This window comes from Pristiophorus japonicus, chromosome 18, assembly GCF_044704955.1.
Source record: "Pristiophorus japonicus isolate sPriJap1 chromosome 18, sPriJap1.hap1, whole genome shotgun sequence".
Lineage (NCBI taxonomy): Eukaryota > Metazoa > Chordata > Chondrichthyes > Pristiophoridae > Pristiophorus > Pristiophorus japonicus.
This window is the reverse complement of record NC_091994.1, coordinates 15,787,702-15,799,963: the sequence shown is the minus strand read 5'-3', so window position 1 is coordinate 15,799,963 and position 12,262 is coordinate 15,787,702. Positions and strand designations below refer to the sequence as shown.

Here is a 12,262-nt window from a genome sequence, read left to right as displayed (position 1 = left end):
ATTTATATAGCGCCTTTAACGTAGTGAAATGTCACAAGGTGTTCCACAGGCATATTATGAGAGAAAATTTGACACCGAGCCGCATAAGTAGAAATGAGGGCAGATGACCAAAAGCTTGGTCAAAGAGGTAGGTTTTAAGGAGCATGTTGAAGGAGGAAAGAGGCTGAGAGGTTTAGGCAGGGAGTTCGAGCTTGGGGCCCAGGCTGCAGAAGGCACGGCCACCAATGGTTGAGCGATTTTATAATCCGGGATGGAAGAGGGCCGAGTTAGCAGAGCACGGATATCTTTGGGTGGGGTTGTGTTGGGAGGGGGGTGGGGGGTCGCTGGAGGAGATTAGAGATGGGGAGGGGCGAGGCCATGGAGGGATTTGAAAATTAGGATGAGAATTTTGAAATTAAGGCGTTGTTTAACTGGAAGCCAATGTGGGTCAGTCAGCACGGGGGCGATGGGTGCGTTTTGGATCCTATTCATGTCATAGCATCCTGATTTGCATTGGATAATGAGGCTCCCAACTGTTTGTTTGGTTCGCCAATTTGGGAGCAGGAGGAGGCCATTCAGCCTCTCCAACCTGTTCCACCATTCAATTAGATCATTGCTGACCTGTATCTTCACTCAATTTACCAGCCTTCATTCCATATCCATTAATACCCTTACCTAACACACATCTTTCACTCAGTTTTGACATTTTCTATTGACCTCCAGCATCAACAGCTTTTTGGGGGAGGGAGTTTGTGTGAAGTACTTCCTGACATCACCCCTGAACGGCCTAGCTCTAATTTTAAGGTTACGCCCCCTTGTCCCTCACCAAAGGAAGTACTCTCTCTCTCTCTCTCTCTCTCTCTCTCTCTCTCTCTCTCTCTCACATCCTTTTAATAATCTTAAAACGCCTCACCCCTCGAGCTTCTATACTCCAGGAATACAAGTGCAAGAGCCTGGAGATCTATCTGCCTTTTGGCCCTGTTTACATGCCATCTTTCAACGTCTCAGCAACCACTTTGTAGCTACCTTTAAGTGCCTTGGGATGTTTTACAAGGTTAATGGTGCTATAGAAATGCAAGTTATGGGTGAATGCACCCTACGCTACTTTTGGCAAATGCATGGTGTTCGACTCGTGGTCTTTGAAAATACAACCTTTCTAATTTAACGCATATTTTGTAACAGTTAGACTAAGTGTTGCTTGCATAACCCCCACCCTCAAAAGGCTCTGTTAATGTAATATTTAAGATATCTCAATAGTTGAAAATTAAAAATAAATCTTTGTCTTGCCATGTGAGGGTGAGCCTTCAGATTTACACCTTTTTTGTATTTGGAATTTGAAGTGGTAAATGCTTGAATTAATGGCCAGTTTTCTAATATTCACAGGTATATGGCTTTTCTAAATTTGCTTCATTCTAATACTTCTAGGATAGTCATACAAGGCAGAGAATCCCCGTCAAATCTTCTATCAGCTGTGGCTCAGTGGGTAGCACACTTGCCTCTGAGTCAGAAGGTGGTGGGTTCAAGCTCCACTCCAGGGACGTGGGGGCACAAATCTATGCTGAGGGAGTGCTGTCTTTTGGAGGAGATGTTCAGCCGAGGCCCCATCTGCCCTCGGGTGGATGTAAAAGATCCCACGGCACTATTTAGAAGAGCAGGGGAGTTATTCTCGGTGTCCTTGCTGATATTTATCCTTCAATCAACAAAACACACAAACAGTGTATCTGGTCATTATCACATTGCTGTTTGCGGGAGCTTGCTGTGTGCAAATTGGCAACAGTGACGACACTCCAAATGTACTTCATTAGCTGTAAAGCACTTCGAGACATCAAGTGGTTGTGAAAGCTGCTATTTTTTTTTCCCTTAACATCAGATGTGACTGAGTTTTTCCAGTTTGTGTAAAAGTTTGCTAAAAATGCACCAAATATATTGGTGGCCTGTTTTCTGACTGATTTTGGCCAACCATTCAATTGCACTGATATCAAGTGTTTCATTTCACCCTTTTTTTTAATTTACCACTAGTATGGCCGTTCCTGTTAAACAACCATGACTATCAAATCACAATCCTTTGCTAAACTTGTGTTGAGACTGCAATGGATTTGGCTTTGTGACATGGTGCACTGGTTATCGTCGGGACTGTAGAAACCATACATTGCGCAGGGGAGCTTAAAGATCAAAATCTATTTACTGATGCAAGAAGATAAGCGAGAAACACATCACCGGACTAGGGTTCTGTGATCGTCATTCCATATTTCCTTTGTGGGCAGCTGCCAAAGTTTGGGATTAACCGGGCTTCCTTTTGTGAATGAGTTGAAGCAGAGTGTTGTAGTAATTGGTAAACGGTTGGTTCGAGACCACAACATTTGACCCAGATTCTCCTTTTGTCTGCATATTTCCATTGCTGTTCTAGTTCAGCTGAGTTGTCATTGTAATTATTTTCTGGCCTACTGACTGTGGTTGGATTTCTTCTCTCTTCTCCCGCCGGCCACCCCCCCCCCCCCCCCCCCCCCCCAAATGAAGCTTGTTTTCACTTTGACATGGTTTCAAACATCTGGATCACATCCATCATCTTGAGGGAGTGTTGATGGCAGCCTTGGTGCTGGAGCTGCTGTAAGTAAGGGGACTGTATACAAGAGAAAAGAATGGCGTCTAAAAGCCTGGGGCTAGCGAGGCCTCATTTTAAATGGGCTTCCTAAAAATAATTAAAAGCAGACTTTAGCCCAGTGGGTGATTGACATGGGTCAAAATAACAAAAGTTGAAATCCATTGAACTCTGAATCGATGTGTAATCCAAGCATAGATTCCAGTGTACCAACCAAATCATCGCCTTTCTCCCCATAACTCTTTTTTTTTCTCTCGCTCGCTCCGCACTCTGCTGTCTCCTATATAAATTTTCCTGGGATAACACTCTAAATAATCTCAATCAATCAGAAATGTTACCCAGACTTCTCTTCAGTGCTCAGCATGGTGGATGCGGTCTATTTAACTTCACCTAAAAGTTGTCAAATGTGTTCTGAACTCTTAAGGGACCATATTAAGAAAACAGCATTAAAATGTTTGCCTTAAAGTGTTGAGGAATGGCCTCTTTTGAACAATGTATTAACATCTGTCAGGAAGAAGCCAGCCGGTTTTACGCTGGGGGTGGTGCAGGCCCATTGAAAGCCCCCAGCTTAAGCTGTCTTCATTAATTAGGTCGCTATTGCATTCATGATTTAAAAACTTGGTGGATCATTTACTGTAGCCTTAATAACGTTTTGAAATATATAAAATCTTAGTCTGGCAACCAAGGTAATCCAGTATTGACTGGTGATGGTGTGGTAAGTGCAAAACCTTATGATTGATCATCAGAAATGGTAATTGTGGCCCCCCACCCCCCAGATCACTTGGGATACAGGGGTCCCTGCATTGGGGCAGATGCCATTTTATTTTATATTGTCTCCAATTATATAATATTGCTTTTGCTCAGATAGAATTACTGATCTTGTGAGACAGCAGTGCTAGATACTATAAATTATAAAATTCAATCATTCTTGATGCAAACACGTTTTATTATCTGGCCCCTCAATTTTATTGATGTGTAAAATGGAGAGGCCTAGTAGAGCGGATAGGACATACCTATTTCTGTTCGCGGGGTCAGCAACCAGCTTTAAAGTAATTGGTAGAAGGTTTAGAGGGAATTTGAGGGGAAATTTCTTCACCCGGAGGGTGGTGGGGGTCTGGAACTCACTGCCTGAAAGGGCGGTAGAAGCAAAAACCTTTACCACATTTTCAAAAGTACTTGGATGTGCACTTGAAGTGCTGTAACCTACAGGGCTATGGACCAAGAGCTGGAAAGTGGGATTAGGCTGGATAGCTCTTTGTTGGCCGCCGTGGACACGATGGGCTAAATGGCCACCTCCTGTGCTGTAAATTTCTAGGATGCTATTCTACTTGTGGGGGGGGTGGTTGATGGTTTGATTTGCTGTGCAAGTTGGGCATAAATGTGTGTGGAGTTTAATTTCTAATGGTTTTTTCCTTCCTGCTCCCTCCGTCTGGAACAGCACCACTTCCAACCCCAACAGCTCTCCCATCATGCGTCGCCATTCCCGCTCGCTCTTCATCCATCGGGACTGCAGCTCCCTGCCATGTCTTCAATCGGGGCAAGCTCGGGCCTCCTGGCCCTGTCCAACGCTCTTGCAGCTCACCCTCAGTTTGCGCTTAAAGAAGATAAGAATCATCAAGATGCGGAGCATCGTAGAGGTAAACTCATCCTGCCTATTTAGCTGCAGTCTAACTGTTGAGAGATTGGGGAGCGGGCGGGGAAGTGGAGTTGAGACCAAGATCAGATCAGCCACGATCTCATTGCATGGCGGAGCAGGCTCGAAGGACCAAATGGTCGACTCCTGCTCTTAATTCTTGTTATTGCTACTCTCTAGGTGGGGGGATTTTAACGTGATGCCTGTGTGAGGTGTGACGCTCTGTCCTTTGTCGTGCTGTTAGCACCCGCGCTCAAGTGTCATGTTCTGCCAATCGCCACCATATCTTTGGCGGGAGATCAGTTGTAACGTCTGATAAACTGCATAGACCGGGTTTCCGCTGATCTGCCACTGTTTCCGCGGATGATCAGGAGAAATCACTGGAAAATTCCCAGCGTGGGACTTCACTGACCTTGTAGCATAAAGTTGAAAGTAGCTTTGGGCTCCTCCGATGTCTGTGGCTTTACGGAGTAGCTGACAAAAGATAAAGTTGCAGAAAATGGCTCCCAACCACATGAGCCCTGAGAACTCAACCTCTCTGGCAAGTAAGCCCCAATGTTCTCAAGATAACCCCTTGGGCACATTTTCCAGGAAGGGGTTGGCTGCTTGACAACAAAAGATTCTCGGCCCAGGTTCCCTACGTCCGTTCGGACTTGGTTAACAACATCCCTTCGGAAAAGTGCCATTTGGCAGCTACAGCTCGATTTATAGACAAACGTGAAGTCCCAACATTTTGGAAGGAAGGCCAGGGAAAGAAATGCACCTTAAATTGTACGGTTTTAAAGGGACTAGAGGAGCGGAGGGATCTTGGCGTGCAAACAAATAGGTCACTAGATTTGGCAGGACAAGTGGGTAAGACTACAAGACATAAAATACAAAAGCAAGAAGGTAATGTTGAACCTGTCCAAGTCCTTGGGGCCCCAGTTGCAGCATTATGTACCTCAGTATAATACAAGTGCAAAAGCAATGGAAGGCACAGCACAGATTCACAAAGATGTTACCAGGGATGAGGGGGTTGCAGTTAAGAGGCACCTGAGAAGTTGGGGTTTGTTTCACTACAACTGAGGCTAAGAAATGACTGGATACTTCAAGGTGATGGAAGGGTTCTGATCAGGTAAATAGTGATCGCTTTATTTCCACTGGACACGAGGCAGTTATGAACTGGCACAAATGTAAGAATTAAGCTTGAGGTTAAAAACAAATTGTTGACACAGAAGGGTGGTTAGAATGTGAAGTTCTCCGCAGTAAACCTTTGTTTAAAATGAAGATATTTATTTTATTTTTTAAGTGAATTAGATAGTTACTTGAAAGAGGAATATTGACAGGGTGGCTCATGTAGAGGAACAGCTTTTGATGGGCTGAATGGCCCGTTTCTGTGGCAGTCTACAAGGGGTTCAAGGGGAAGGAACAAAGTAGGCAAGATTGGTGAGGAAAGGTGACATCAGTCATAGATGGAAAAATTCAATGAGGTAGATATTCACCCCATTGAACACAATTACATAATTACCCTGTCCATTGATCATTTCCAACCACTTAAAAAATTTTTTTTTTACGGTAATACGGAGTATTAGAGGGAAGACTGATCCTAAGTGTGAGAAAGATGATCTATGAGGAAAGATTAGAGGAAATCAAATTGTACAGTTCAGAGTGAAGTGGGGACTTCTGATTATATTGCGTTAAATGATATTTTAAAAAATATTCAGGGTTTACTATAAGGCGGGAGACTGCGGCATTATTTAAATTGAGGATGACCCTCTTTATTCAAAGGGGCGATTAAAGGTTTAGAATAATTTCAGGCGTGATAGTGGAAGAAGCTTGCTCTGTGCAGTGCGGGTGCTGTTGGTGAGGGCATTGACCAGTTTTGAAGTTAGCAGGTCGATGCATTCATTGGGATGCCAGGCAGCGAGGTTGTGTGTGAGGCGTGTTTGTCTGCTGCTGTCACAAGCCTCAATATATATATATTTTTAAATTCATTCATAAGAACATAAGAATTAGGAACAGGAGTTGGCCATCGAGCCCCTCGAGCCTGCTCTGCCATTCAACAAGATCATGGCTGATCTGGCCGTGGACTCGGCTCCACTTACCCGCCCGCTCCCCGTAACCCTTAATTCCCTTATTGGGATTCCCATCATGGGATGTGGGTGTCGCTGGCAAGGCTGGCATTTATTGCCATCCCTAATTATCCCCGAGAAGGTGGTGGTGAGCTGCTGCCTTGAACCGCAGAGGGCAGTTAAAGGTCAACTACATTGCTGTGGGTCTGGAGTCACCAGACCGGGTAAGGGCGGCAGATTTCCTTCCCTAAAGGCCTTTAGTGAACCAGATGAGTTTTTACGATAATTCGGTAGTTTTGTAGTCACCATTACTGGCACTAACTTTTTATTCCAGATTTATTTAATTAAATTAATTTAAATTCCCCAGCTGCCATGGTGGGATTTGAACACTCATCTCCAGATTATTGCTCCAGGTCTCTGACTTACTAGTCCAGTAACATGATCACTATGCTACCGCACCCCTAATGTTACCTCATAACATTTAAAAATTCAGCTGGATGTTGCAGTGGGAGATGGAGTACAAGAGGGCTGAATTGGCCTGATTTTGTGCTTGCCATTTCCTCTGTTGTGTAATCATGAAACAAAGTGAATGGATTGTGTTTTACATGATGTGTATACTGAAGGGCAAATGACTAACTTGGTTTTTGTTCCTCTTGTGTCCCTCATGGTCTGGCGTACTTTCAACGGAGTCAGACAGAGATCAAGGCTCAGTAAGTAGTCACGTTTTTGTTGCTATCCATTTTATGAAGGAAACTTGGGAGGTCAAACAACACGATTGTTCCCATAAATGAATAATGAAGGGTTGGTGGCTCCTCTTGTTGCTAGGTTGGAGCTATGCCAAGGTACGATGGTGTTTGAAATGTAAATCGGCAGAGAATTTAAAAAGCTGCATTCAGTGTGCCGTGTGTAACAAACGTGGGAAATGGTATCAAAATTATTTTCAAATGTCGTCTTTTGGAGGGGGGAGTGTGAGCTGGCGTTTGGCAAATGGCCTGAAAGGCTTATGGAAGCTGAATCAAATGTTTAGCTAATGCTTTGTAACTCCTGTTGGCACATGAGATGGTAGCTTGGCATTCAAAGTCAAAGATCGCCATAAATGTTGCCCCTCAATAGGATACTGGTCCGCATTGAGGTCTAATGCGTAGACTGGTTCCTCTCCCGAGGCAGGAATTTAAAATTTGCTTCATTAATATTCCCCTAGGAGTTTTTTTTTTATAAATAAAATAAAAATTAAATTCCCCTTGGTATGAGTTTTTTTTTTAAAACTATCTCTTGGTGCTATAACCAACAGGGTTACAGACCAAGAGCTGGAAAGTGGGATTAGGCTGAATAGCTTTTTTTTGGCCCAGTGCTGTTTTTAGCGACTCTGTGGCATTGGCCGCGTGCCAGACGTTGGCTCAGGATAGGCGCTGTGCCAGCTCTTCCAATGCCATCCAGCCCGTTCCTCTGCCATCCAGCAGGTCCCTGACCCTGGTCACCTTGCCAAACACAGCCCTTTCGTCCGCCTGCCAACTAAAACCACGCTCGTGGAGGTATGGATTCCTGAGCAGCGGCTCTCAAAGGACAGTCGCCGCTTCAGACCGGGGAGAACTGCGCTTGGAGGCGACCTCATCAGGGTCCTGTCTTTTACCAGGACCCTGATGATTTCCTGGTAAAAGACAGGCAGCTCCCGCCATGTCGGTCCAGATAGCTCTTTGTCGGCTGGCACAGACGCAATGAATCGAATGGCCTCTTTCTGTACTGTAAATTTCTGATTTTATCTCTGATCAGGCTTTTGGTCACCTGCTTGTGGCACAGTGCCACATGTTTGATAACGCTCCTGTGAAGAGTCTTGGAACGTTTACTACATTGTAGTCGTCGTATGGATTTCCAGTCTTATTTTATTGCAAGCAGAAAGATCCCCGCGCAATAGATATTCTGAGGAAGGTACAGCAGAATGCTTTACCTTGCCAATGAAGGGTTCACAATACTCTTCCAACAGAATTCTGATTTTTGTATCGGATGTGAGAATAACAATTCCACAAGGGCTTTAAAGCAGGGTTCTCCAAGCTTTAGTCTTCAGGGGCCACATACGTGTGCACTGTGGCGACTTGGGGCCCACGTAATATTTAAATCCATGTTCCCATTAACTTGCATATATTTCTAACTTATTTTAATGGGTGCTTTGATTTAGGATTTATCAAGTAATGAGGCAAGAGTGCTTTAAAAACAACCCTTTTCAAATATAGGGCCACAAAAGTGAAATTTCAGCATGAGTAAGACTGAATTGCTTGACTTCGAAGCCAGAATGGCAGGACTCTGGGTGGGGGCAGGAGGTGCATGTGATCCAAGGACTATCGGTTGGAAGCTATAAAGCTTGCTACACTGAATATTTATGTTGTAATAACTTGAAAGAAAATCCAGTAACATGACCAATGGAAACTCGTTATGAAATTCACAAGTTGCGCAATTTCACCCTGCAAAGTCCAGGTTGGTGAAAGGCCACCTGTACATTGTCTCTCTTGCACTACCCCGGCAGTAGTTTCCTGCTTTATTGGGATTCTAACATGTCCTTGTCCCTAATGGAGATATCCGTTCTTCACATGTACATATTTAAAACTGAATCCTTCAATCCAGTTAGCCTCCATCTCTCACACTCTCTCTACCCAATCCTGGTTAGGGCTCACTATCATACTTAAAATTCCGCTGCACATTGCCTGGGAGAGTGGGGTTCAACTGTAACTGGATAGAAATGCACACCTTTAGTCTGCAGGGCAGCTCTGTTTTTAAATGATCAGTCCTGACATAACGGGGACAATTTGAACCTAAGCCGCCCATTGGGACACTGACAGGATTGGGTTCAATGCTGGTTTTGAGCACTCATATATTTTACTGTACATTGAAGTCAATGGGGAATAATATTGGTCGGAGTGTAAAACCCCTGTTCCACTTGATCCCTGTGGTGTTAGATTAAATTACTACCCCCCCCCCCCCCCCCCCCCACCATGTGTCTGGAGCATGGAAGGTCCTAATAAGCAGGTTGATGGCTGCATTTCTATGAAACTTCAGATGTTACAATTCAGCAATGCCACTTGGTGAAAATTTTCAGCAACTTGGCCACTTCATGGAAGTGATGACATGTGCCTTGTTCAACACAGGCTCCGAGAAAAGTATAGTGGAGATTTAAGGGCTGGATTTTCGATTCTGCTCATTTCGGGGTGGTAACATTTGCACCCAGAAACCATTGCTGCCTCCATTACCGCCACACTGTGGCGTGAACAGAGGCGGCAATGCAGCGAACATCCAGCCCTAGATGTCCAAATTATGTTTGGGTGTTCCCCAACTTGTAATTGAATTCTGGAGACTGAGTTCACGTGGCTTTTAGACTTGATGTGAGGGTCTATCGAAGTGGACTTCCTTTTTAACGGTGGATAGTAGGAGCATTCCGACAGCTGATCAATTCATTTGTATTGATCATCGAGACCTAATGTGACACACCAGTAACTTGATCAAGGTGATTGTGGTTGCTCTGGTTACCACTTGAGGTGGAAGAGTAAAACTTCCTGGCAACTAGTGTGTAACTGTGAGGTATTCACTTTGGCAGTAAAAAAAAAATTAAATGGAGAAAAATTGCAAAGTGCTGCAGTACAGAAGGATCTGGGGGGTCCTTGTGCATGAAACACAAAACGTGAGTATGCAGGTACAGCAAGTAATCAGGAAGACAAATGGAAGGGGGGTAGAGTATAAAAGCAGCGAAGTCCTACACTGTACAGGGTATTGGTGAGGCCACTCCTGGAGCACTGTGTATAGTTTTGGTCTCTGGATTTAAAGAATGATATACTTGCATTGGAGGCTGTTCAGAGAAGGTTCACTAGGTTGATTCTGGAGATGAGGGGGGTTGACTTATGAAGGTAGGTTGGGTCTATACTCATTGGAGTTCAGAAGAATGAGAAGTGATCTTATCAAAACATATGATAAGGGGGCTCGACAAGGAGGATGCAGGGGAAACTAAAACTAGGGAACATAGTCTCAGAATAAGGGTCTGCCCATTTAAAACTGAGATGAGGAGGAATTTCTTCTGAGGGTTTTAACTCTATGGAATTTTCTGCCCTAAAGAGCTGTGGAGGCTGGGTCATTGAATATATTTAAGGCGAACATACAGATTTTTGAGAAGGGATTATGGTGAGTGGGCAGGGAAGTGGAGCTGAGTCCATGATCAGATCATCCATGATATTGTGGAGTAGGCTCGGAGGGCAGTATGGCCTACTCCTGCTCATATGTTATGTAAAACTGCGTGCAAGTAGTGGAGTTTCCGACCATATAAAGCTTCATATTTATAATAACCTGTGAGAACAATCAGTGGCCAAAACATCTTTTTTGCTCCAAAAAGCCTGCAATATTCTGCATTCCTTTTTCCGTTTCTAAAAGCTTCAGCTTCTGTGCTTTATTGTGGATCAAATGCATTTCCCGTACAGGCAAGCGCTAAGCTTTTCTGACCTGAGCTATCTTTGGTTCAGTGAAGATCTGGTCGAAAAGGACTATCTGTACTTGTGCAATCGTTCTCCAATTTGTGGCTGATGGGAGAGTGTACAAGAGCCCCTTGGCATAGTTTATGACCATTGCATTCATTTTAAAAACCACAGCTGAGCAATCTTCCCAGAATCGCTCCCATTATTCATCCAGCATTCTGTGAGCAATGGTAATGGAATTCTAATTGCAGGCAAGGAGCTGCTCTCAAATATAGTCGTAAAAGTAGCCAATGGAGTGCGACATCGCAAAGTGCTTCACATTCAATGAATTACTTTTGGAGTGTAGTCACTGTCATGTCGGTAAAATCTGGCAGTCAGTTTGTGCACAGCAAGAATCCACAGACAGGGATGAGGTAAATAGCCAAATTATTTTCTCTCATTATGGACGCTTGTTAGCCAGGGCATTGGAAGAATTCCATTTTTTGTCCTTTTCAATAATGTCATGGCGCCTTTTACACCCACACGAATAGGGAGCCGCTTTAAAATCTCATCTGAAAGATGGTGCCGTTTACAACGCAACAATCCATCAGCCCTGTATTGGCTGTCTACATTTTGTGCTCATGTTCTGGATTAAAGCTTAAACCACCACTTCAAATTCACAGGCGAGAGCGCTATGACATTGGGATGAGGCTTCCTCGCCCTCATCTTGATTTGGTTTTTAAAGCTATTACTGTTGGCAAGAACTAGGCCTACAACTTCAGAGTCAGAGCAGTGCCCCTCTAGCCTGGGGTTGGGGAGCGGAGGGTGGACTGTGGAATTTCAGAAACTTCTTTTGGATTAGACTTTGAAGCGAAGCCCCATCTCCCTGTTGAGGAAGATGGAAGAGATCCAGTGGCACTATTTGAAGAAGACCAGGGAATTCTCCAGTGTCCTCGCCATCTTTCTCTTGACCAGCACCACCGACAGCCGATTATCTGGTCATCCATCCCATTGCTGTTTGTGGAACCTTGCTGTGCACAATGAGAAGCTCAATTAATTAGGGCGTACTTGTACGACAAGTTTAATAGTTTTCGACTGGTAGCTGCACACTAAATGCTCCCTATAAATTTGAATATTTAAGCCTGGAATTTTGATGGATTGCTCTGGGTGTCCTCTGTTTTGGGGGATTTCCCGGATGATCTTGTAAGACAGATACCTCTGCGAACAGTTTTGGTCTCTGTATTTAAGGAAGGATATACTTGCATTGGAGGCTATTCAGAGAAGGTTCCCTAGGTTGATTCTGGAGATGAGGGGGTTGACATGAAGAAAGGTTGAGCAGGTTGGGCCTTTACTCATTGGAGTTCAGAAAAATGAGAGGTGATCTTATTGAAACATGTAAGATATAATGTGGGGCTCGACAAAGTGGATGTAGAGAGGATATTTCCACTCATAAGGGAAACTAAAACTAGGGGACATAGCCTTAGAATAAGGGGCTGCCCATGTAAAACTGATCTGGAGGGATTTCTTCTCTTGGTTGTAAATCTGTGGAATTCTCTGTCCCAGAGAGCTGTGG

The 12,262-nt window shown here is 44.2% G+C and overlaps 1 protein-coding gene across 2 annotated transcripts in view; it reads left to right on the top strand.

Annotated features, from left to right (window-relative positions):
* LOC139228567 (transducin-like enhancer protein 1) overlaps positions 1-12,262 on the top strand; it is a 158,188-nt gene that overhangs the window by 88,126 nt on the left and 57,800 nt on the right. For both annotated transcript variants that reach the window (XM_070859693.1, XM_070859692.1), the window contains 2 exons: positions 4,017-4,215; positions 6,956-6,972. In XM_070859693.1, the coding sequence (XP_070715794.1) occupies positions 4,017-4,215; positions 6,956-6,972 (216 nt within the window). The remainder of the gene's footprint in view (positions 1-4,016; positions 4,216-6,955; positions 6,973-12,262) is intronic.